The sequence below is a fragment of the Triturus cristatus genome, chromosome 4_1 (genome assembly GCF_964204655.1).
Source record: "Triturus cristatus chromosome 4_1, aTriCri1.1, whole genome shotgun sequence".
Taxonomy (NCBI): Eukaryota; Metazoa; Chordata; class Amphibia; order Caudata; family Salamandridae; genus Triturus; species Triturus cristatus.
Window position 1 is genome coordinate 62,335,106 of NC_140585.1, and position 25,504 is coordinate 62,360,609.

At 42.7% G+C, this 25,504-nt stretch overlaps 1 protein-coding gene across 1 annotated transcript in view; it reads right to left on the reverse strand.

Annotated features, from left to right (window-relative positions):
* Positions 1–1,276: 1,276 nt before the first annotated feature.
* Positions 1,277–25,504, reverse strand: part of LOC146839522 (uncharacterized) — a 52,308-nt gene continuing 28,080 nt past the window's right edge. The window contains exon 2 of the mRNA XM_085651560.1: positions 1,277–5,085. Coding sequence (XP_085507686.1) covers positions 3,197–4,381 — 1,185 coding nt within the window. The 5' untranslated portion in view covers positions 4,382–5,085 and the 3' untranslated portion in view covers positions 1,277–3,196. The remainder of the gene's footprint in view (positions 5,086–25,504) is intronic.

The window sequence follows — 25,504 nt, forward strand, 5'->3', positions numbered from 1 at the left end:
ATAGACAACCTCCTGATCCCTAATGCATGAGTAAGAGAAGAAAGCATGGCCGTGGTTATCATGTATAATCCATTAGCAAATTAAACGGATTATAAAAATAAATTGGAGAATTTTGGAGGTTGGTGAGAAGAAGCTATGAATGTTCCCCTCTGTTTGAACAGAGGTCAGAACCTCAGGAACCCTCACAACAATGACCGACATACCTGGGGCCGTTGGTGTAAGTACATCAGACCGTCCGCCCTACTTATGGTAGGCATTCTGACCTACTTGTTTCTCTTCAGGAACACAATGAAAAGACTGGCAGTCTCAAACAGAAAAAATCTAGGAAAAATGACCTAGATTCCCTTGTTGAAAGCACTCAGTGTATCAAGTACATTATTTATTGGTTTTACAAAATGCAAACTCTCACTTTAGGAGTAAAACCAAAAATACTGTTGGGCAACCGTGTGAAAAATGGCAGCCACTCAGCAAACTTTAGGTGGTCTTAGAGAATCTCCAGTTGCTCCTCTGAAGACACGGGGATAGCCAGGTTGGTGAAGATCGCTAAATATGGTGGACGGTGGTCCAACGGGGTAGTGAAAGTTGTTACTCCTGTTCCTCTGGCAGACCGTGGACCCCCTGTCAAACTATAAATGAGCGGGACAGTCTTCAAATGTAACTCAAAATAGAAAAATCACTAAAGAAAGACTGGCTGGATTCCGGGCACTCTATCAAAAATGCAACAAAGCGTTATACCACCCACCAGCCCTGTTTTGAGTTGGACAGATTGTCAGCTTTTCATCGGAATTCCCATTGGGTCTGTCGATGGAAAACGTCTTCCGAAGAAGAAAGGGCTCTTGAAGAAAACCCATCAGACATTATTAGATAAGGCAGCGCTATATAAGAACCTTAAAAAAAAAAGACAATTTTGTATTTGACAAATTCATGTTTAAATCCCTGTGGTATTTTTATGGATTATTAACAAGAGGACTGCCAAGATACAGACATATTTTAGCTTTCCTAAATAAATCAGGTATTGATTGGGTAAAAACGACTGAATTAAGTTCCCAAAACAGAAGTGAATCCCAGATCTCAGTATTACTGGCAGCACTTCTCTCTTTATTAACACAGAAGGAGAGATAGTACCATCTCAAGCAAAGAACCGCTTCTCACTCGGAGAGAAGGCACACTGGTGAGAATAGTCCCCTCTGATACCACCTGCACCAGACTCCCAGCTGAAAGCAGTCATGCTATCGAGATTTGACCCCTCTATCGCTAAATAAACTAGGCTTCTTGCTGACATCACAAATTATCTTTATAGTTTAGGGAATAAATCACATTTAAGATCGCCTTCTATACACTCAGCAGTCAAATACCATGAATTCAAATACATTTTTTGTTTTATTACATATCTAAAAACATACATTTCTTATTAACATGTAAAATCTAGTCATCATTGTGTACATTTCATAGCATCATGATTGTTCTTGCTGTATCATAATTTAGTTCATGTTAATGTTAAAGTAAATCCTGGTACACACCTCTGTAGTGGGGCTTTTAAAGGCTCTTGGGTGTCCATACATGGGTGGTGTTTGGACTTAGTAATAAATTTTAAGAAATCCCATTCTATGACAATAGGTGATGGAGCTGCAAAAAAGGTAAAATTCTTCTGCAATAAGCAGGTGCTTACAAAAGTCCAGACCTTTCCATATTTGGGGGTCACTTTTGATGATCGAGGATCATGGGTCGCGCAACGCGCGCTGAAACAGAATATCCTCGCCAGGGCAACTGGAGCGTTGTTGGGCTTTGCAAAACGGCTGGGATGCAGGCCCTTGCCTGCGATCATGAAAATATACAACGCTAAGTGTGTGCCTATGGCCCTGTACGGCAGTGAGGTCTGGGGCTATGCATCCGCAGTAGAGATTCAACTAATCGAAAATGCCTTTTTCCGGAAACTTTTGTCATTGCCCGTTTCTACTTCTATTTTTAACATTCATGAGGATTTGGGGGCCGAGTATTTAGTGGACCAGATTGCTGTTGCCCCTTTAATGGGTTGGCTAAGGGTTTGGGCGCAGCACCCACCAACCCTAAACCAGCTCATTATACAAGATTGTCTGGTCCTCGATAAAGCCATGTGCATTCCCTGGCTACGATATATTAAATTTCATATGGAGACCCTTGGATGCCCAGAATTATTTGTGAGACCATGTGAGCTGTCCAAATTGAAAATAAAAGACTTAAAGTCTCAGTTCATGTGCAGGGCAAAGTTGCAGAGAGAAGGCGTGGAAGTGTGCAAACCGTCTGTTAGAAGATTTGTCATGTTAAGTATGGGCAATGAGATTCAGCCATACTTGACTTATATAAATAACCCTTTTCATTTGTTTTTACTGATTAGGTTTAAACATGACATGTTACCCTGGCTCCTAGCACACCCGAAGGGCTTTTTTAAAGAGGGCACTTTGGGCCCTTGTCCATGTGATAACGCCTCTGAACAAAATACGCTGCATATGATTTTTTGCTGTAAATTTTACACTCTGTTACGTAAGAAATTTATTTGCCCTATTTTTAGGAACTGCCACTTTGACCAAGTAAGGCCCGCCTTGGTATTTCTGCAAATGCTGGGTTCTCCTTTTGTCTGTTTTGGAGTTGCCAGTTATCTTTCAGGGGCTATTCGAAGTAGAAATCGAATGTAACCTAATATATTTTAGCTCTATTCTTTTTATAATGTTCGAGAGACCGAGACCAGGCCTTTTTATCTTCTTTCTTTTGAAATCATGAAATAGTCTTTTAAATTTTGGCCCGTTTTAATCTCTTAATGTTCACTCTCGCCAATTTTCTGTTTAAACTTATTTTTATGTATATTTGCGTATTTTGCACTGTTTGTATTTTCTTTGTTAATTATCTTTATTTGTAACTATTTGCAAATGAAATTTTCTGTATGCTTTGATGGTTTTAATTATTAACCGAATAAAGCTATTGTTGACTGACTGGGTGGTGTTTGGATATGTATCATTAATACAGATCTATTAAGTATTGGGTTTCAAATTTATTATGCCAATAATGGCCATACAAACCCCTTGTTCCAAAATATAAATTCTCCAGTTTAGAACTTGTTGCTGTTAACGTGAAAGTAAAGTGAGTTTGACCCTGGAGCAAACCCCTGTAGTGTGTTATGTATAAGGATGGGTGTGCTGAAGAGCAGTCTTGTTGCTGTTTCTCACTGGCTGGGTGGTGATGGTTTTTTCCCTGTGTGTGTTCGCCGGTGGCTCCGGAGGGTTGATAACTGACTAAAGCTCTTCATACATTCACTGCACTGCAATGGTTTTTCCCCAGTGTGTGTTCGATTATGTTTTTGTAGCTCTGATGACCCACTAAAGCTCTTTACACATTCACTGCACTGGAATGGCTTTTCCCCTGTGTGTGTTCGCTGATGACGCCTGAGATTTGAGGAATCACTAAAACTACTTCCACATTCACTGCAATGGTATGGTTTTTCCCCAGTATGTGTTCGCTGATGTATTTGGAGATGTGATAACAGACGGAAGCTCTTCACACATTCACTGCAATTGAATGGTTTTTCCCCTGTGTGTGTTCGCTGATGAATCCTGAGATGTGAGGAATCTCTAAAGCTACTTCCACATTCATTGCAATGGTATGGTTTTTCCTCAGTATGTGTTCGCTGATGTCTTTGGAGATGTGATAACAGACGGAAGATCTTCACACATTCACTACACTGGAATGGCTTTTCCCCTGTGTGTGTTCGCTGATGACGCCTGAGATTTGAGGAATCACTAAAACTACTTCCACATTCATTGCAATGGTATGGTGTTTCCCCAGTATGTGTTCGCTGATGTCTTTGGAGATGTGATATCAGACGGAAGATCTTCACACATTCACTGCACTTGAATGGTTTTTCCCCTGTGTGTGTTCTCTGATGAACCCTGAGATGTGAGGAATCTCTAAAACTTCTTCCACATTCACTGCACTTGAATGGTTTTTCCCCTGTGTGTGTTCGCTGATGTATTTGGAGTTGTGATAAGTGACTGAAGCTCTTCACACATTCACTGCAATGGTATGGTTTTTCTCCTGTGTGTGTTCGCTGATGTCTTTGAAGAATTGATAACTGACTGAATGCCTTAACACATTCATTGCAATGGTATGGTTTTTCCCCTGTGTGCATTCGCTGATGATCTTTTAGGAGTGTTAACTGACTAAAGTTCTTCATACATTCATTGCAATTGCACGTTGCTTCTCCTGTGTGTGTTTGCTGATGGTTCTTTAGTAGCGATGACAAACTAAAGCTCTTGCTGCATGTGTATGATTTTTCTTTCTTGGTTGGTGTCTCTGGGTCCAGTTTATATTTGTCCGCATCCCATGACTGCGTTTCCGGAGGAGCTAACATGGTTGATAAAGCACTTGTGTTATTCCCACATTCCCGGTATGTGTGTGGTATTTTGGATGGTTGATTTCAGAATCACATTGAAATATAAGACTCACCAACTGCATATATTATTATTTTGGCAAGTAAAGCTTCTTTGTAGGTGGGTATGTCTTTCGATTACATAATAGTTTTGTGTGTTTATGGGTAAAGATTCTTCTTCCTTCTGGTCGCTGCAAATTGGCACAGTCTGTTGTAGATCAAAGACCCTCTCTTTCCATCACCCTTCAGTTGTCTGTCATTGTGTTTTTCTCTTGCTCATGTGGTTTGACCAGAAAGAGTTTATAATACACCTAGCACACTGAATGGTGGTCTGCCATCATTACAAGAAGCAGAGCAATGCTGTATCCACCTCATACCGAACACATGATCAAAGCTGGTGGTGGAGGCCTGTTTATAGAGGAAGTGGTTTGTCAGTGTTGTTGCCTTAATTTTCTAGAGGTCATTCTTTATCCTGTTGCGTGGAGGTGCAGAGCTCAGACTCTTGCATCCACTGAACTGCTCTTAACTGCTTCTTCCAGGATCTATCAGTTTATGTTCAGGGTCCTCAGTCTCTGACAGTGCAGATCTTTTCCTGAATATTGGAGCTCAATTTTTCTAGCCGCTTTTTTCAGATTTGCACGATTACGGTCATTATTCACGACATTTGTGCATTCAAGGCTGGTTTCCTATTGGATGTAAAGAGATTTAAAATCAATTAATGGAAATGTAAGAGAATGTGAATACACAATATTTAACTAGTTGTAAAATACATCTCTTCTTTACCATTTATGAAAGCTACCAAGAGATATTTCACCATACACAGATATTTAACTAAATCTTCCATTGAACATGTCACTCTTACTTACTTCAGAAAAGGAGGTGGTTTGCCAGTGTTCACAGAGTAACTTAGTACAGAAAGAGAACACATGGAGTGCCCACTCGCTAGAGGCACAGCTTTAGGAAGATGCAAGATTTTATTTAAACAAGAAGGGATTGTGGAAAAAGAGATGGATCAGGATGTGCTGCTGTCACTTCAGTTTCAGGAAGAGTATAACAATGGTAACCCTTTCAAGAACCATATGACAAAGAAAACTCTTCAGGAAGTATATAATAAAGGTAATGCTCCAGGAAGTATACAAGAAATGAAGCTCCATTCACACTTTTCTTGATAATACTTTCCTGTTCACACTGGAGCAGCTGAAGTTCCAACTCCTGTCTTTACTTTTCTGTTTGTTAAGTTATCTTTGCCACTTTCCTGGGGTTGGTTCAAGCATTTGTGGGAAGATTGCAGCATTGATTATAGAGATTCAATCACAACCTGCAATATACCTGCGATATCTCTGCTGCCAATACGTGTCTGCTTGTTGTCTTTTTCTACCTTACCATGGCATCTGATTTAATGTTTTCCGTTTGGTGAAAGCATGCTACTCTGTGGGTGGATGGAGCGTTGGCAGAGTGGGACAAGATGTCAGTTGCAGGTGCGTGCAGCATTTACACCTTTGGGCATTTCTTGAAATCAGCTTCTCCTTACTCCCTGTTCATCGCCTTCCTTACTCCCTTATGTCTGCGTACTCGCTCAACAGGGTTCATTCACAGCTAAAGCAGAGGAGTGACTCGATGCACACAGCAGACATCAGGTAATGATCCGATAGACAAACGGCCATGGTTGGCAGTATCAGGATCACAAGCGTCATTAAAGAGGCTCGCCCGGGGCATACAAACGGAGGAAGTGCACAGGTAGCTACTAATGAGGTACAAACAGAGGAAGGGAACATGTAGGTACATGCTCCTTTTTGGGTCTGTTTCAGACCTTTAAAGGGCTGGGTATTGGTGTGCACTATATCTTATTCCTGCGGCTGATAAAGGCACTTGCTGCATGGGTGTTACCACTTTGACCCTTTACAAGAGGAGAGCAGAGCCTTAGATAGCACAACACCTGGAGGCTGCCTGCCTTGAGGGGAAGGTGAGGGTACGGGTGTCAGACAATATCAGTAAGGGACATAAATGGATCCTATGAAACACAGCTGCAGAGAGGCGAAATCGTCAGCCTAGATGGAGAAGAGCCGGGTCTTCCACTGTTTCCGGATCAGTAAGTGATATTGACTCTTTCTAAGGTTAGGAGGCATAGAATTCCATTGGATCGGAGCTAAGACATGGAAGGAGCAACCTCCCGTTCTGGCTCTGTTGTGACGAGGGATGTGGGCCATGTTTAGATTGGCGGAGCGTAGTGTTTCTGGAGGGCATGTAAAATTGCATCCAGGCAGCTAGGCTGGGTTCTCCTTGCTGCATAGGATTTTGTGGGAGATGGATAGGGCTTTGAACTTTGAAAGCTTTCCAATAGGTAGCCAATGGAACTTACTCAAAAGTTGGGAAGCAGAGATGAATCGGTTCAGAACAGATTTCTTTGAGCCCAAATAGAGATATTTGCAATAGTCCAGGAGCAAAATGACAAGGGATTGTACAATCAGTTGGTGGGATTGCCAGGAAAAGTATCCTATAATTGGTTTGACGTTTCTTAGGATGCCAAAACAGTGACCTGCTAGTATCTTGACTTCGGTTTCAAAGGATGAAGAGCTATCCATCCATACCCCAAGGTTTTCTACCACCAATTTAAGTTCGACGGGTACATAGTATTTCTGGACATCAATGATCACTCCAAAGATGGGTATGCCTGCCCAGCAGGAGTTAAGTTTTAAACAGTTGTTATGCATGCATGCCGTCACCGCTGTTAGACAGTTTTTAAATTTGAAACAACCGCCTGTCAACTCTGCTGGCAGGAAAATAATTAGCTGAGTGTCATTAGCATACAACACTGGTGAGATTCCAAAGGATTTAACTACCTTTACCAGAGGTCTGATGTGAATATTAAAAAAGGGTAGAACTGAGCTCCAAACCCTGGAAATACCAGGAGCCAATCCTCTTGATCCTCGTGATGAGACGAAAGGGGGGTATAACTTGAAAGGACCACTCCTTTAAAAAGGAGGTAAACCAGGCCAGACCTTTGCGCTGTACCCCCAGGTCAGTGAGGCGAGTTATTATTGCATGTCACTTAACCCCTTCAGCGCGGCGCGGATTACCGCGCTGTGCTGAAGGTTCTATTGCGCGGGCGGGGCCATGACGAAGCGGTTCCGTCATACGCACAGCACAACCGATGCGCATGACGGAACCGCTCCGTCATGCGCATCGAAGGGGTTGGCATCTAACGAAGGCTTTTTTAGAAGAGGGATCACCTTGGCGTGTTTCCATGATATTGATACTTCTGCAGTGCTCAGCGTGAGTTTGGCTAATTCTAGAAATATGGGTGTGACGCTCTCCTGAAATTTAAAAATATAATCAGGTTTAAATGGGTCATCTGGAGATCGAGATTTCACTTGACGATTAAGGTGGAAATAGAATCTGCGTTAAGTAGAGCCAATTAGTCCAAGGGAGCCCATTGTGAGTGGCAGGTCCCTGTGTCAAGAGAGACAGGTTTGACTGTTTTCTCACCCCTGTTAAAGTAAAGATAAAGATCCTTGACCAAGCTTGCTGCAGTGGCTGTTAGAAGCTTCCGCTAATCCAGGAGTGGAGGTGGGTTTAATCAGGCTGTTCACAATAGAGCAGATTTCCATGCTTTGGCGCCAGTCTCCGCACGTTCTATATTGGAGTCTAATAGAGGCACACTCCTTTCGATAAACCTTGAAAAGGCAGATGGGTCTAGTTTATGCCACAACTTTCTCATTGTGGGGTTACCGGTAATGTTTTTTCAACGCAAGGTGTATCAATGGTCATAGGCACCAAATAATGGTTTGACCAGGTCACTGGAATAGGGGGAACAGTTTGAAGGGTGGCCAGGTTGGAAAAAACAGGGTCCAGCAGATGGCCGGCCTCATAGCTGAATGTTTTACTAACTGAGCTAATTGGAAAGTGGCCAGGTCATTAGTAAAGTCCTGGATTTCTTTATTGTTGATTAGATCAAGATGAAGATTCAAGATTCCCTGGGGACACATCAGAGCAGGGCCGGGGCTCTGAATACAGTCCCCAGGCTCCACCACACGCCGCATCACTCTTCCTGCACCCGGAGGTGATTGAAGGCAGCAGCGAGGTATGGCTGTGGGGGCTGCATCGGAGCAGAGCCGGGGCACGGACTACAGCCCCAACGCACAGAGCATCACTCTTCCGGCACCCGGAGATGCTTAAAGGCAGCAGCGTGGTACCTCTGCAAGGGACTCGCCCGGGCCAAGGGCGGACCCATCCATGCCCGTCAGAGCCCGGAGGAGGCTGGGCTAGGCCCCCCCTCTAACTTCTACACTCCCCCGTTACAGGCCCACCATGGGCAAGAAAAAGCTGAGATACCTTTCTGACAAGGCAACATTGGCATTAGAAAAATAAATCGCACTTACAGAAAAGAGTATTTCGTTGGGGTCAGGGACAGGGCAGTCATCTAATCTAGTTGTTTCCCCAACTAAGGGGGGTGTAACGAAACTATATGGGGTTTCTCTTCCAGAATTGCCGGCAGTCTCTGTACCAACCCCCGAACATTCCCAGCCTGCATCTACATTTAGTGGGAAAGTAACTGACGTTACCTCCGTAAATGGTAAATGAAAGAGGTTATGCGATACTGCCCTCCAAGTGTCCTGCCAAGAAGATCAGAAAGGTTTCTATGCCAGCGAGTTCCACATATATGAATAGCCAGCAACATTCAGAGACTATATTTCCCTCATATTGCTGTGATCTTCTTGATAACTTTAAACAACTTTTGCAACCAATCTATGCCAGTTTAGATTCTATAGATCGCACCTAAGGTCATCCCCTCTGATGTCTGTAAAACTCTTAAAAAAACTATAACTGTGAAAGTCATAATTTGTGTTTTAATTGTGAAAACATGATCCTTGGTCGTGACTTAGCTAAATCGCCCTCTACTTCTATTGGTCATCCTTGTGTTGAAAATCAGGTGGCCCCCAGCAGGGATCCTATAGGTCCAGACCATGTAGATTTGGTCCCTAGGTGTTGCCCACCGCAGGTGACCATACAAGATTCTATGGGTAAGGGGCAATCACATGACTTATCAAGACCACAGGTTAAGGTAAATCCCCCGTCTACTCAGGCCCATAGCAGACCAAATCAACAATACATGGACTTCCCTCCTGCAGCTTGTCACTATGTTCAAATTTTAGTCAACGTGCCTTTACTACGTCCCAATCTTAGAAAATCTTCACTTCAGCTGATGGTCAAGGCTCGACACTGGATGACTCAAAATTCTAATAAAGGTCATCTCATCCAAAATCATTTGATAATGGCCAGAAGAACGCTGTGAATTGGGTCTGATGTAAAAAATAACCAATAATGACTGGTTATTTTAAATTTTGATGGTGAATGGCTAGTGAGAGACCTATTTGGGAGTTGCCCCTTCACTCCATTCTCAGATTCATGCAGTCTTGTTGGGCTTTTTTATAGGTCCGCACCAGTACGTAGTTCCACCGTACTCACTCAGGGCCTTTCTTTAGTGAGAACTGGTCATAAGCCTGCGCAGGTGGCTTTTGATGCCCTTGTCCTATCAAATAGGTAGTCATTGTTAGAAAATATGGAGGCATGTGATTGACTGATCTCTCCACTAAATCATTTGCCTCCTCAGTCTGTTCTTTATAACGATTATCAAACGGTTTCTGGTTTGGTACCCGTGGAGAGGGTTCAGTTAGTTATTTTAGATTCACTAAGCAGTATTACATCCTTATCAATTGACCCTACAATATCCTTCTCACCAGTACCGACAGCGATTTGGACGCAGAAGTCCCTAAGTGATATAAAGTTTCTCTCTAGGAATATAGCGGGCTATGAAAACAAAAAGGATAATCAAAATTGGTATAAAGTGTTTACGAATTCTGATATCTGCTTTCAGGAAAATTGGGCAGAGCAGTCTGTCTATGTAGATGGCTACAGCTCCTTTGTTACGCCAGCAGTTCCATCAGCAGCAGGTAGATCTAAAGGGGGCTTACTCAGAATTATAGCAAACACGATCACCCTAGGTAAGGTAAGGTGAACTTTATCAATAACTCGCCCCATTGTCATGTTATCGTGGCTGAAGGTTCTGGGAAAATTGATTTGTTACGCATTCATTTTTATAATAATTTTAAGAATTCTACACAGGTGACAGATGAGTTGGCGGGAATATTGGAATCTCTGTTAACATACCAAACATGTTAAATTTTTTTATTTGAGCTCGGGATTTTCATGTGTACTGTAGCCCCAATTCGGACCAATGTATTTGTGGGGTAACTGACACTAATGATTCATTGCTAGTCCATTTTATGCATCATAACTACGGAAATATTTCAAACAGTTTTTCATTAACTTGGGACCTAATTATAATAAACCCGTATCACCCCATGACTGGTCAACCCCTCCCCATCTTTCAATGTGCTGGAGTTACCTCGACATCTGATTTTACAATTATTCAGACAAATTTTAAGAGATGTATTAAGTCCTCCATAACCGAGTTGACAGAGTTCAGTGATCATGCTTTCCTTCTTTTTTTGTTCAGTTTGGTCTCTTTCTGCTAAGTCAAGCTCTATATTTGCCCCAAAACCGATTCGGAGTAGGAAAAATGTATCTATTCTTAATTGAGAGAAAATTAACCCTATTTCCTTCCTCCCAAAGGTTGTAAAGGAGGTGTTACCGGACATTGAATCCTGCTTAGACACCAACACTGATAGTCATCAAGTAGTAATAGCATTTAGTAAAATTTTAATATCTATAAATTCTAATCTTTTACATCCAGCTACAAGAAACTCTCCATCGACGATAAGGGGGTTTGAGACAAATTGCTCAAAGGCCTCCAAAGATCTTCGCACTGCTCTTAAAACAAGTCCCAGAAACAAAGATTTGATAAGGAAGCTACGAGCTGACTATAAGACAGCTAGGGCGGTGAGAAAAAAGGAGTTACGGGATGAAGCATGGGTGAATTTGTCTTTCAGTTTCCACCACGTCTAACTCTGGCTCCTTCATCTGAAGTGATTGTTGTTTTGTGATTCTGTACCAGCAGCTGTGATTAAAAGTCTGTCCCGACCAAGCTCAGTCTAATGTGCGCGAGTCAATAAATCAGTATTATATTCAGTTTTCTCCTGGTGAATATGTTTTTTGCTAATTTGTAATATTGGTTTTTGCAGGAAGTGTTATGCTGTATCCGGTGCCGCCTTGCAGCACTCTAGTTTCTGTCGGCTCTCTACTGACGAAGCGCTTGTAAACACAAAAAACTGTAAGGTGTTGTTAAGCATTAAATGGGCCATTCGGTGAATTATGTTACACTGGATATCCACCCCAACTGATTTCATCGAACAAAGGAATATTCTGAAAGGCCTATCGATAAAGATGCAGAATTGGGCAAAGTGAACCTTTTTTGATCTCTGCACTGGATGGCCTCTTTAAATACATTTAGAGTGAAGGGTCGAAGCCGGGTTCGAGTCTCAGCAGGGATGCTCAACATCCTGGGATTCTGGGCAAATCACGTAATGCATAACCAAAAAAATAAAAAATGAATGTGTCCGTCTGTACGCAACTGGTGCTCATGTAAGGGGCTCCGATACCTTCAGGTCTAGTTTGAGCTATATTAAACTCCCCCCAAAAAGTCATCAAGCATATTTTTGAGAACCCGCAACTACCTCTTAATCTGCCAATGCATAATTTTTTATTTTTTATTTTTTTTTAAACTGTCCGTCTGTAAGCAACTGGCGCTCATGTAAAGGGCTCTGATACCCATTTTAGGTGGGCTACAGATTTGCAAACTTTGTTCTTGAAATATCAGGATTTAAGAAGCAAACACTCTTAATCCTTTTCAATCTTGGCGGTGTGTTATATAACACTGCAAATAATATAATTACAAATTGGTACACCCCACTCTGGGCTCTATGTCTGAATATCATAATCAGACATTATGTCTGACAAACATTTTGTCCTAAATATAGTTTACAAAAATATTGTCCCATTGGGGTAGATTTCATGTTATTACTCCAGTGTAGCAATGGTTTTGAATCAACAGGGCACAATGTTTACTTCCGACAATATTACGACCACTGTTTTCTGGCACCATACCCACTCTGGAAGGATAAAGGAATTCACAAATGGGGTTTTTTGTTAATTTAATTTTTGGAGAGTTTGTTAGCCTTCCTGCACCTTGCATTTCTGCTGGATTTTGTTTTCTTTTTCCTCAAAATGTCCAGACTATTTTAAGAATAACAGTCTGTATCAAAATGCTTAGCAAACACCCACGGCTTGCCCTGTGGAATATGCGGATTTAATTTCCTGTTGATGTGTAAGTGGTTGCGATCCAATGACCCTGCATTGAATGACTGTAAACGTTTGGAGTTTGAATCTGCTCTTTGCTTTAGAAAATTGTTGAAAACAAGTAAGCAATTCAAAAACAACAGTTATGTGTGGATGAAGACAATGAAAAATGAGTAAAGTGCTAAGCAAGTGCCAGTGTATCTACTTTTGCTTATTGCTGGCGATATGCTGACATCTTTATTAATGTCTTTGGGTCTATTTATTGAACCCTGTGCCAAGAGACACAGATATTTCTAAAAAACAGTATTTCTGAACACCGTGCATAGCTGAGGAGTGCTGCTGCCTGTGGACAGTTGAAAGTCAGAATTTCCACTAGAAAAGGGACAGCTGTTGGATCATTGGGTGACGAGTGATTGGGTGAGATGCCCATGGGTTTGAAGTGTGACTGTGCGATTTTATATTCATGGTGTACACCTGTTTTTTTATTATTGGTGAATATTAGCAGCTAAGACCCGCAGATATTTTGATTACACTGCTTAATGTTGTTTGAATTATTTTAGTGTTTGATTTCTGTTTGTGCTAGAGGTGCGCGACGTTGCAAGGGCTTTATGTCCACAACACTAAGTTTTTACATACTTTGCAACTTTGCAAGCTTTGTGAACTTCACCAGTTTCGCACAGTGTTTTTTTTTTTACGGTTTAATAACGCTTTAACTCACTGTATATTTTCAGGAGAAAGAAACTAAAAATCACTACTTTTCTAGAAACTAATATGATGAAAAAAATATGATTAAATTTGCATTCAGTTAGGAAATTTGGTAACTTTCAACGTGATTGGTTTGGATGTAAACTGAGTACTGGGCCTGGACATGCATGGAGCCCATATATAAGCATAGACTTATAATCTCCTGCATTTGGTTAAACTTTAGGATAGAAATGTGCTATTGACCTAAAATAATATGGAGTCAGCAGTGCCTTTCCCAGTAAGTCCAAGAGCTGTTTCATTAATGTAATGATATACTTTTTCTGTTTCTTAACCTTGAAAAAATGCCCCACCCTCCATATTTAGTGCGGGAAACTGACAACAGCACATCTGTGGTACATGTCATCTATATTAATGCCACCTGACTGGTTGTTTTCAAAAGCCTGTTTTATTAACACCACCAAGTCACTATAAGTACTCCCGTAGTTGACCAGTCAGCAAACAATATCTGTACCTAACTAAAATGAAACAGAATGATGGTATGCCCTATCTGAAGTGTCTAACATCACCTAAGTGTGGGGAAGGAAGCAAGTCCTTTTGTTATTATATTCCCTCACACACCCTAGTGGTGTCATGCTTCATCATCGGGACACCCCGACGCCTAAAAGTCAGGGTGGGCTCAACCAATATTTCAGGGAGCACTTATTGAAATGATATTTGGCCAGGGGGTTAAAGATTAAGAATCGGTGTCAGACCCCAGTTTCCCTTTATTCTTGGGTCTGGCACTGACAGTAAAAACAAAAATGAGAGGGTTTCCAGGAATATTAGGGTCCTAGGACCCTATTGCCAACATGTTTCTTTCCTGATTGCCCCATAAAGGCTGCACGGACTTTCTTCAGGGCGTGTAGCCCCTGGAAGATTAAGAGAGTACAAGGGATGTTCCCTATACTATTAAACAGTAAGGGCAGATAGCTGCTCCATATTATAAATCAATCGATTTTTTGAAAAATTCACTCCATCTGTGAAAGACAGGAGAAAAGACAAACAACATATATAGCGCGTCAAATCCTGTTTTGCATTAAAACACAACAAACATATGTGTATACCTCTGTTTTTTTCACATCATCATACGTGAAACACAAAATAGAATGTGCGCGTGATTAGGGCATAACCCATCGTATATGTGACACACATTATTGTAGCGTGTGAATATATGGGTGGCGGTGATTTACCGCATACTATTTTCATATATTCTTCTGTGCGTGATTTTTAGACATCAGTCTTGCCAGTCGGACTTACAACATGTAGACACAAATTTAAAACGAATCCATCCCTCACTCATTCTCATCATAGTAGATACGCATCTACATTCAAACATTTTACACACAGTATAGCTTACCCCAATTAGGGAGAGGATAAACCCCATGTGGGACCTCTATACGTAGGGTAGCCCTGTAGTCACACTCTGTGGATCCACAAAGTACAAAGATTCAAATCGGTACATCCACAGCCACGCAATCGGTGTTTTGTAAATAGCGTTTGCATCAAGGATGTTGAGCCCAAAAAGTTGTGGACGAAATATGAAAGAGAAGGGAAAAAGGAAAAGTAGGCAAAAACTCAGTCGTTATTTATCTGTGTCCCAAAAGCATACCTCCTCTACTCATGCCACACATTCGAATTACTCACGCTACCAAGGGTCCTGCCCCGTAGAGACACCTATTCGGTAGTGGTTCCCACAGCTTGGAATCATTCCTGTGTTTGGGGCCATGGTTTTTAACTTGTTTGCGAGCCTCGGTAGACGATCCCGTCTGTTTCCGGAAGTCAGTGGCCACGCCCCCACGCGGAAGTGCGTACTGCGCGTGTGCCGCTCGTGGATATCTGGGAGTTGTAGTTTTGAAGTTAAGTATTCCCGTGGTTTCATGGGAATAGACTCCCTAATGTTATTCGTTTATCTGCTGATACTCATTAAAATGAAAATACATATATATATACACACATCTCCACAATTCCTGCTCAGGGCAAATGTGTATTGTTAATAACGACATAAGATATACTCCTGATAAACGGTTATAATACCGTGGCCACCTAAAAATAGGAATAGGAGTACGCTCATATCCCAGGGTCATTATAGTTGATGTGGATGGATTTCTCTGTACCACCTGCTGAGGTTTTTAACAAGATAATTACACTATTTACCCAGATGCTTATTATTGATTATGAGGTCTGTATACAGACTATCATTGCTAGTATCCTCACAATGATCTAATGCATGGGTCACTTTAGAGATTACTTGTTTTTATTTAATTGATTCCATGGAATGTGGTCGTTCAGACCGGTCATATGAGTTTTTAATCTATAGACCCATCTGTTCTCGTTCTAAGAGGTTTTTCGAAACGTTGCCATCTCCTCTGACTTTTTCAATCACGGACCACCACAGGTCACTGTCTGTGTGTTTTTTTTCTACATAATGTGCAGTAAGCCTGGTTGCTGATATGGACCTTCTGATTGTGCTCCGATGTTCGTTTATACGTACTTTTATTTTCCTCCCTGTCATCCCTATGTACATCAACTGGCACGGGCATTTGATTACATAAATAACTTTGTCTGAGTTACAATTAGTGTGGGACCTCTGTTCCCATTTATGGTGCATACCCAGATCTATTTCCTTAGTGTGTTCCGTAAATGCACATGCCACACAGGAACCACAAGGATAGTGACCCATAACCTGTGGTTGATTCCAAAGAGTGCTTTGGTATGGGGTTTTCATTTTTTGTAGATCTGTGTGAATCAGGGCATCTCTTAAACTTCTGTTCCTTCTGAAGGAAAACATGGGTTTCTCAAAGCTCAAATTGTTTGATGTTAGCATCGGCCATTTCTTATTTATGATTTTCTTAAATTCATTAGTTGATGCATTGAAAGTCGTTACGCAGATAAGGGTATTAAGTTCTGCTTTTTGATGGGTTTCAAGTAAAACTTCCCGCGGAGTATTTCGGGATCGTTTTTGCGCTTTCGCTATGATTCTTTTAGGATAGGATCTTTCTTCCAATTTCTTTGTCAAGACTTTTGCCTCAGCTTTATATTCAGTTATGTCTGCACAGTTTCTACGTATGCGTAGGAACTGACCCACGGGTAGATTCTCTCTCAATGCACGTGGGTGAGCGCTGTTAAAATGTAGCTAGCTATTTTTATCTGTGGGCTTTATGTACAGGGAACTGACGATGCCCTCATCCTTCGCACTGATAGTGACATCTAGAAATGATACGTGGTCTTGATTATGGGTCATCGTGAATTTGAGATGTGGGTTCCGGTTATTGAGCCATGTGTGAAACCGTCCCAGTGTAGTCACGTCTCCTTCCCATATGACAAGGATGTCGTCTATATAACGCCACCATTTCTTAATGTAATTTGAAAATGGATTAGGGCTCCATATACATTCGTCTTCAAATTGTCCCATATACAAACACGCTATGCTTGGCATGAATGTGCTGCCCATCGAAGTTCCGTGGACTTGTAAATACAGCTGATCATCAAATCTGAAGAAATTCTCTTTCAGCGCCAAGCGTAATAAGGTAATGACCCAACTCACCGGGGCATCCCAGGTCCAGTCTTCCTTATTTAAAATGGTTTCAATCGTCTGAATGCTTTCCTCTTGTGGGATGCTCGTATAAAGAGCTTCTACATCTAGACACACTAGTATGTTGTTCTCAGGGTTGTATGTCACATCTTGGAGAGTGTTAAGGAGATGTTTAGTGTCTTGTATATAGGATTTAATACGTGTGACTAGTGGTCGAAGAAACCAGTCAGTGTATTTAGATAGGGGTTCCAAAAGAGAACCAATGCCAGACACAATAGGTCTTCCAGGAGGGGGAAGTTTACCCTTGTGTATTTTAGGTATGGTATAAAAGACCGGTGTTCTAGGGTCTTCACAGTTAAGAAACGCATGTTCTTTTTTATTTATCCATTCTTCTTTAAGTGCTCCAGTGGTTCTGGAACTTATGGTCTTTTTGAGACGCATAGTGGGGTCTCTGGTGAGGGGTTGATAAAATTTAGTTTCAGCCAGGAGGTTTAAACATGTTGTGCGGTAGGCCGTGGTACTCTGTATCACCGTTGCCCCACCCTTGTCTGCTGGTTTGATTGTAATGTCAGTTCTTGAACTGAGATTCTTCACAGCTTCTCTTTCCTTTCTACTCAAGTTGTTATATGTGTCTCGTTTGATGGGTAATTCTTCAACCTCTTTTGTAACACTCTCCTCGAAGGCCAATACTTCGGTGGCATCATAGATGTCGGTGGGAAGAAATTGGATTTTAATCTTAGCGGCGTATGCGTGTGATCTTCACTGGGTTTTTCTTTATCCATGAAGAACGTCTTGACTCGAATCTTGCGGAAAAACTCGCTTAGTTCGAATCTCATCTGGAACTTGTCCAGAGGGGTAGTGGGAACAAAACCAAGTCCTTTGTTAAGAACATCTGTTTCCTCTTTTGTCAGTGGGGTATCCGTAAGGTTTACCACTAGTCCCGTTGGTTGCTTGTCCCTGCATTGGGACCCTTCGATGTACTCCGTGTGTTCATTGGTGTATTGCTGTCTTCCCACTGGACTTGTTTGTTTGGGTTGTTTCTCCTGCCGTGTCTCCCTCTCCTTCCGCCATGTCCTAAAAACGATTCTGATTAAAATTTGGCTGGAAGAAAGGTCCTGACTGAAACAGTTGTTTTCCATGAAATGGAGGTGGAGGTCCAAGAAAGGGCATCAGTCCAAAGGGTCCTGGCCAAGGATACATCTGTGGGTGTTGGTAGCCCTGGTTGAAGTTTCCTCTTCTTGGTCTTCTCGACTTTCCTCTCCAACTCTTGTCTGACCCGTCACTGGACCAGCTGTCTTGTTCCGATTCGGAGTGACTGGTATCACCTTGGTAAGATGATCCGGAGTCTATCTTCTCCTGGTGTGATAGAGCACCCAGGGTCACAAGACCCGTACTCACCCCAGCAGGATTATCACCCCTCCGATGTTCTCCCTTCCAGGGCGCGCAATCCGGAATAAACACCAAAACATCCGTGACAACGGAGACCCCACCCCTCTCTCTGTTACAGGATCCAATCCGGAGAGACGACGGACCGGAAGGACTGCCCCTTGACCCCGGAAATCCCTCCTCCATGCTGACGGCCGGACAGAGAAAAGACGGAAGACGAGAGACAGACGGCGTCGGAGTATCGTGGCAGGAGATTTCGACTGGAGGTGCGACGGAAGGAGAGGACGGGAGTGGAGAACCCGAGGAGTGGTCCGAAGACTGGTGGAATCCCCCCGGAGTTTGCTGAAGAGCGGCCGTAACTCGGAGGAGAGTTACGGCGGAGCGCGTGAGTACCAGCTACCCTCTTTAAAGCACGCTAGGTGCTCTGTGTAAATAGTACGACTCCTATGTAAATACTCCCTCTATTTTAGACACGCCACATCAATCAGATAGACACCTTGTAAATAATATACAGTACCGTGCACTGTGTAACTACCGCCCCCCCCCCCTTTTCGAGCACCCCTCCATCATTACCAAGTCTTGTCCTTTCCCCTTCTCTTCCCTTTTCCATCACGGTCTGCTACGCCTTTATCACCCCTGGTTGTGGTTATGGTACTGGACATCGAGCCCCAGTAGGACTAACGGCTCCTTTTCTTTCTCTTACTGCCCTCCGAGGAGCCGCCCCTACCTCCTACAGACGGCTACCACCGAGACCTGAAGTCCCTGGAGCACCAACCCGGACAACAGCGGCAGAAGAACACTGCACAGTTTATTTTCCTTCTCCTTCCTTGAGCCATATCAGGGTTCCTTTTATTTTTTGGCTGTAAGAACTGGCTTGTGTGCAATAAAAGACCAATATTGCCCATAATATCCGGCCTCCTCGCCTGCTTTTCCAGCCCGCCGTACCCCCACGTTCACACCTGGTTCACATAATCTTCCTTAATATAGGGGTATACCTTTTCGTGCGCAAATTTTTTCAAATCCTTCTGTAGTTTATTGACCTTACTTTGCATTAGAAAGTCTTTGTGTTCGTTAATTTCTTTGTTCACTTTTTCTAGTTTTTTCCGGTACAGAGTGATTTTTATTTCTGTCATCGATGCGTCCTCGCTTGTTTTTATTTTGACTAGGATCACTTCTGATAGCCGTTTCGCGGTATTGATGATTAATATAAGCCAATCGCGGGTACACCGTCACGCGATCAGGGACCACTCCTTTTTAAACAGTTGTTCATCAAGAAAGATTCTCGGGGCATTGGTTACCAGAAGTCCCCTTGGTGCTGCATTTCCCCTCAAATATTCAGTGAGGATTGCTCCATGTAAGAGGATCTTCATTTGGGCTCGTTTGAGTTCTTTAAGTTTGTCCCAATTCTGGGCTTGATTTAGACTTTGATTTATATTTGTATCAGCTAGTAGAGACGGTCCTGCCAAAATTGAGGCTGCCACGTCATCAGAGTACCCTAATCCCAGGGTCTCAGATATGGAAAGTTGGTCTGGCACATCCATATTCCACGAGTTCTTTTGAAAAAATGAGACAGATGGGAGGAGGGGGGTGCGGGGGGGGGGGGTGGTGTTTGAGGAATGAGTGGGGTAAATTCGTAGTTCTCAGTGTACAAGTGAGGTAGTCCGTCTTTAGATTGTTGGTGCACGTCTATAAGATATGAAACCTGTAGGAATTGCCTCAGGGTCTTCTTATGTGCGCTGCTCAAAACATGATTCACATACCTTACAAGGGAGGACTCCTAGTTAGGCAAGGGGCCGAGAGGAACTCAATAAGGGAGTACACCCTCCCGTGGGTAAACACTAAGTCACTATAAGTACTCCCGTGGTTGACCAGTCAGCAAACAATATCTGTAGCTAACTAAAATGAAACAGAATGATGGTATGCCCTATCTGAAGTGTCTAACATCACCTAAGTGTGGGGAAGGAAGCAAGTCCTTTTGTTATTATATTCCCTCACACACCCTAGTGGTGTCATGCTTCATCATCGGGACACCCCGACGCCTAAAAGTCAGGGTGGGCTCAACCAATATTTCAGGGAGCACTTATTGAAATGATATTTGGCCAGGGGGTTAAAGATTAAGAATCGGTGTCAGACCCCAGTTTCCCTTTATTCTTGGGTCTGGCACTGATAGTAAAAACTAAAATTAGAGGGTTTCCAGGGATATTATGGTCCTAGGACCCTATTGCCAACATGTTTCTGTCCTGATTGCCCCCTAAAGGGTGCACGGACTTTCTTCAGGGCGTGTAGCCCCTGGAAGATTAAGAGAGTACAAGGGATGTTCCCTATACTATTAAGCAGTAAGGGCAGATAGCTGCTCCTTATTATAAATCAATCGATTTGTTGAAAAATTCACTCCATCTGTGAAAGACAGGAGAAAAGACAAACAACATATATAGCGCGTCAAATCCTGTTTTGCATTAAAACACAACAAACATATGTGTATACCTCTGTTTTTTTCACATCATCATACGTGAAACACAAAATAGAATGTGCGCGTGATTAGGGCATAACTCATCGTATATGTGACACACATTATTGTAGCGTGTGAATACATGGGTGGCGGTGATTTACCGCATACTATTTTCATATATTCTTCTGTGCGTGATTTTTAGACATCAGTCTTGCCAGTCGGACTTACAACATGTAGACACAAATGTAAAACGAATCCATCCCTCACTCATTCTCATCATAGTAGATGCGCATCTACATTAAAGCATTTTACACACAGTATAGCTTACCCCAATTAGGGAGAGGATAAACCCCATGTGGGACCTCTATACGTAGGGTAGCCCTGTAGTCACACTCTGTGGATCCACAAAGTACAAAGATTCAAATTGGTATATCCACAGCCACGCAATCGGTGTTTTGTAAATAGCGTTTGCATCAAGGATGTTGAGCCCAAAAAGTTGTGGACGAAATATGAAAGAGAAGGGAAAAAGGAAAAGTAGGCAAAAACTCAGTCATTATTTCTCTGTGTCCCAAAAGCATACCTCCTCTACTCATGCCACACATTCGAATTACTCACGCCACCAAGGGTCCTGCCCCGTAGAGACTCCTAGATATCCACGAGCGGCACACGCGCAGTACGCACTTCCACGTGGGGGCGTGGCCACTGACTTCCGGAAACAGACGGGATCGTCTACCGAGGCTCACAAACAAGTTAAAAACCATAGCCCCGAACACAGGAATGATTCCAAGCTGTGGGAACCACTACCGAATAGGTGTCTCTACGGGGCAGGACCCTTGGTGGCGTGAGCAATTCCTCTCGGCCCCTTGCCTAACTAGGAGTCCTCCCTTGTAAGGTATGTGAATCACTTATTAACAACACCACCACCAGTACCAATACCACCACTTCAGCGCCTCTCGCTCACTAGTAATAGCAGGGGCACTGTACGAGGGAGGAGCTGCAGCCGAGAGCATCCCTCCCTCCCTCCATGCCTGCCATAAAGCACAGCCCGCCCTGCACCAGGAGGTGAAGCCAGGGCCCTACGACAGCTGGAGTGTTTTTTATTAGGCCAAAGATAGCAATGACATTACGCAATACCACACTGCACACTCAAATCACGGGGAGAGCAGGAAATAGCCCCCCCCCCCCACCGCTCTTCCTCCTGAGCCACGGAAGTGTAATCACAGAGCAAAAGGTGTTGGAGCGCTTTGTTAGTGTTTATAGCTTGGATCATATGTAACTCTCACTTCACACTTTGTGTCTGCGTAATTTACAACACTTACACATCTTCTTCACTGCACTATTTATCACTACTTTGAAGACGTCGCAGTCCGGTCTCATCCTCCGATAGTTAGAATCTAACAAGCGGTCGAAAAGGCCCTTTATTGCAATGCAATAGGTCTCACATTTGCTAGAGCTTAAGCTATTAGTATTGTAAATGACAATGCCTTTTATTTAGGTTTTAAAACCCTAAACATAAACAAAAGGCATGGTCATTTACAGTACCAATAGTTCAAACTCGCATGAATGCAAAACCTATTGCATTGCAAATGCTTGTGTATCTAGTCCTCTTCTTCGATTCCAAACTTAACTGGTCTGCTATGGTAGAAAACAGAATTAATTTGTTGCAAAGAAGCATAGCTGCTCTGTGGAAATTTGCGTCTCAACTGGGTAAATCATCAATTAGAGAAATGGTAGAAGTTTATTTGGCAAAATCCATAGTCTTAGCCCCTTACGGAGCACAACTATGGGGCAGAGCTGAAGTGGGTGCTCTGCAGAATGTGGAGGATAAGTTCGTTAAAAAGCTGCTTCCAGTTACTCGAATCCGATTGCCGACAAAGAACTCAACCTCCCTTTTATTACTGACTCGATCAAACTGGCAGCCGCTCCTCTTATGATTGCGTATCTGGAAAAGGGACTCGGTTATGTTGAATCAAGCTGTAATAAAAGATATAGTCAACCTTGACCGAGCCATTAGTATTCCTTGGCTAGCATATGTCAAGAAGTCTTTCACAGATTTGGGCCTAGCTTTTCTGTACATATCACCCTCTAAATGCTTATCTTTCTCCAAAACTGAGTTAAGAGAGGCTTTTGTTAATAAATGTGAGTTATGTGAGTTAGATAGATGGCAATGTAATCAAAGTAAAGTCACGGTTATATTCTACCAGACTACCCAGGGTGCCCACAGGACATGATTCATATCTCTCCTTTGTCTCTAACAACTTGCATCAATATTGTTTAACAAGGATGAGATTGCATTTTTTCCCCTGATGGTAGGATACCCAGCTTAAGAACATTCACCAAATAATCTATTGCTATCTCCTTGTGATGGCTTGTCAACTCAAACAATGTCTCATATTTTATTCTTCTGTTGTTTTTATAAAATGGAAAGAAAGAAATTCATTCTCCCAATGTTAACAAAACTGAGTCTATGTTGTAATTTACTTGTATTCTGTGTGCAGGGCTATGTCAGTGGTTGTCCTGGTTACAGAATGCGAGTCTGATGGTTCCATGACAGGCTGGCATTCTGACTGAGGAGACACTGGAGAGCTGACCTGTTGGCTAGTCCTGTCGGTGGTTGAAGATAATAAAGTCTTCCTGTGGACAACAATCTTTCTCTGGATTTATTACTGGCGACGAAGTGCTTGATTGGGGACAAGCCACAACCACCGATTCCCCTGCGAACCTACGCTGGATGGATTAATGATTTGGTCTAATCTTGGGATTCAAGGAATTATCCTAATACTTGTTTTTGGCTACTCATTGGATTTACAGACCACAACTACGATGTAGTTTCAGCGAAATTTGGATCATAATTGGATTTTTCTTAAAGGACTTGTGACTCGATATTTGATAGTAAACGGCTGTTTGCTTACTTTCAAACGCCTCACGAGGCCATCTCTGCGCGCTGCTGACTCCATGGCAACCCTTCTTTGCACGCGCCTCGTCCTTCGATCTCCGACTCAGCTTTGAGTTCTAACGTTGTGACACTGACGTTCACGTTACGTGAGGTGAAGCGTCTTCAAGCGTGGCGGCCATTTTGGATTGGGCTATTCATCACACCTCGCGTCAGTGAGCGTGGCAGCCATTTTGGATTGGGTCATTCGTCTCACCTCGCGTTTTGTCCTTCTCAAGAGAATTTTCCTCAAATCACATCAATCGGCATTATCATAGCGAGGAAACTTTAAGGTGAGACAGCTGCCTTGATTTTTTTTCCTGGGTATTTTATTTAAGTTGGATATTAATTGAAATATGGCCACTTCCACCAGCATGTCCCAGCCCCCTGCATTTTTATCTGAAAAGGGTGAACCCCTTCTTCCTTGGAAAAGGTGGCGGAACTTATTTGATTCTTATCTTGTGGTAATTGGGGGAGAAAAATTCTCTGCTGTACGGAAACAAGCCATATTATTGCACAATCTAGGTGTTGAAGGCAAGAACACTTATGACAGCATGGATCCTCTAACTATTGGTAGTGGAGATGGAGAACCATCAGATGTCTATGAAATGTCCATGACAATGTTAGAGAGATATTTTGGACCGCGTATAAACGTTGTTTTGGAACGTCATAGATTTTTCACGAGGGTTCAAGGTCCTACAGAACGTGTTGGAACTTACGTTGCTTCTTTGAAGACATTAGCACGCACCTGTGACTTTGGCGAATTGTCGGATTCCTTGGTAAGGGATCAACTTGTACGGTGCACAAATAGTTCAAGGGTACAAGGGAAGTTACTGTCTAAAAATCCCTCACTGACTGAAGCAATCGCAATAGTGGAAGGTGTTGAAAACACTTCCTCCTGGGTGAAAAAATTAGGAAAGACAAAGAGGATGGTAACCAAACCCATAATGACAATACGAAGAGAAGTCAAGGAAGTGTCCACTCCATGGCAGAGTGTGACGATGAGACTGATTTCCCTGAGGGGATTGCTAAAGTGTCATTGGGATCGAGGAATAAAAATACTATGAGGAACACACAGTCACATGTCGCAAGTAGTAAAGACAAAGACATTCAACAGAGAAATGAGCGTGATCCTCGGCAACAGCGTGTTTTTGATAAGGAGAAGAACAGCAATGACATTAGGAGAGTACGCTGTTATAGATGTGGAAGCTTTTCACATTCCTCAAGTTTTCCTAACTGTTATGCCAGAGACTCAGTATGTTTAAACTGTGGTATCAAGGGACATTATGCCCGGGTTTGCAAATCCCCTAGGAAAAGTCATAATGTAGAAAACCCTTCTGATATGATTCGTACTTTAGTTATATCCAATATTTCAGAGGTGGAAGACAAGGTGGATTCGGGAAGGGTCACCATGCCTTTTTGTGACATTTCTGTTGATGACAAAAACTTCACAGTCATGGCTGACTCTGGCTCGCCATTCACACTGATTGGGAACAAAATTTGGGATGAAGTGGTTGGGTTAGACAGCGTGATGTTACAACCTCCGGACATTGCTCCTTTTAGTTATGGTGGTTCCCGTGTGGACATTGTTGGATATGTAACTGCTAAGATTGGATTTAAACAGAGGGAAATAACGGGCAAAGTTTATATTGCCGTAAGGGGAGACAATCTTCTGGGGTGGAGGCATCAACGTGATTTGGGAATAATTTTAAATCCCAATGCCACTGACCCGAGGGATCAAGTCATGTTGATGGATGAGTTGTGTGAGAGGTTGAATGGAAGGATTTCAAAGATTGATGATGAGGT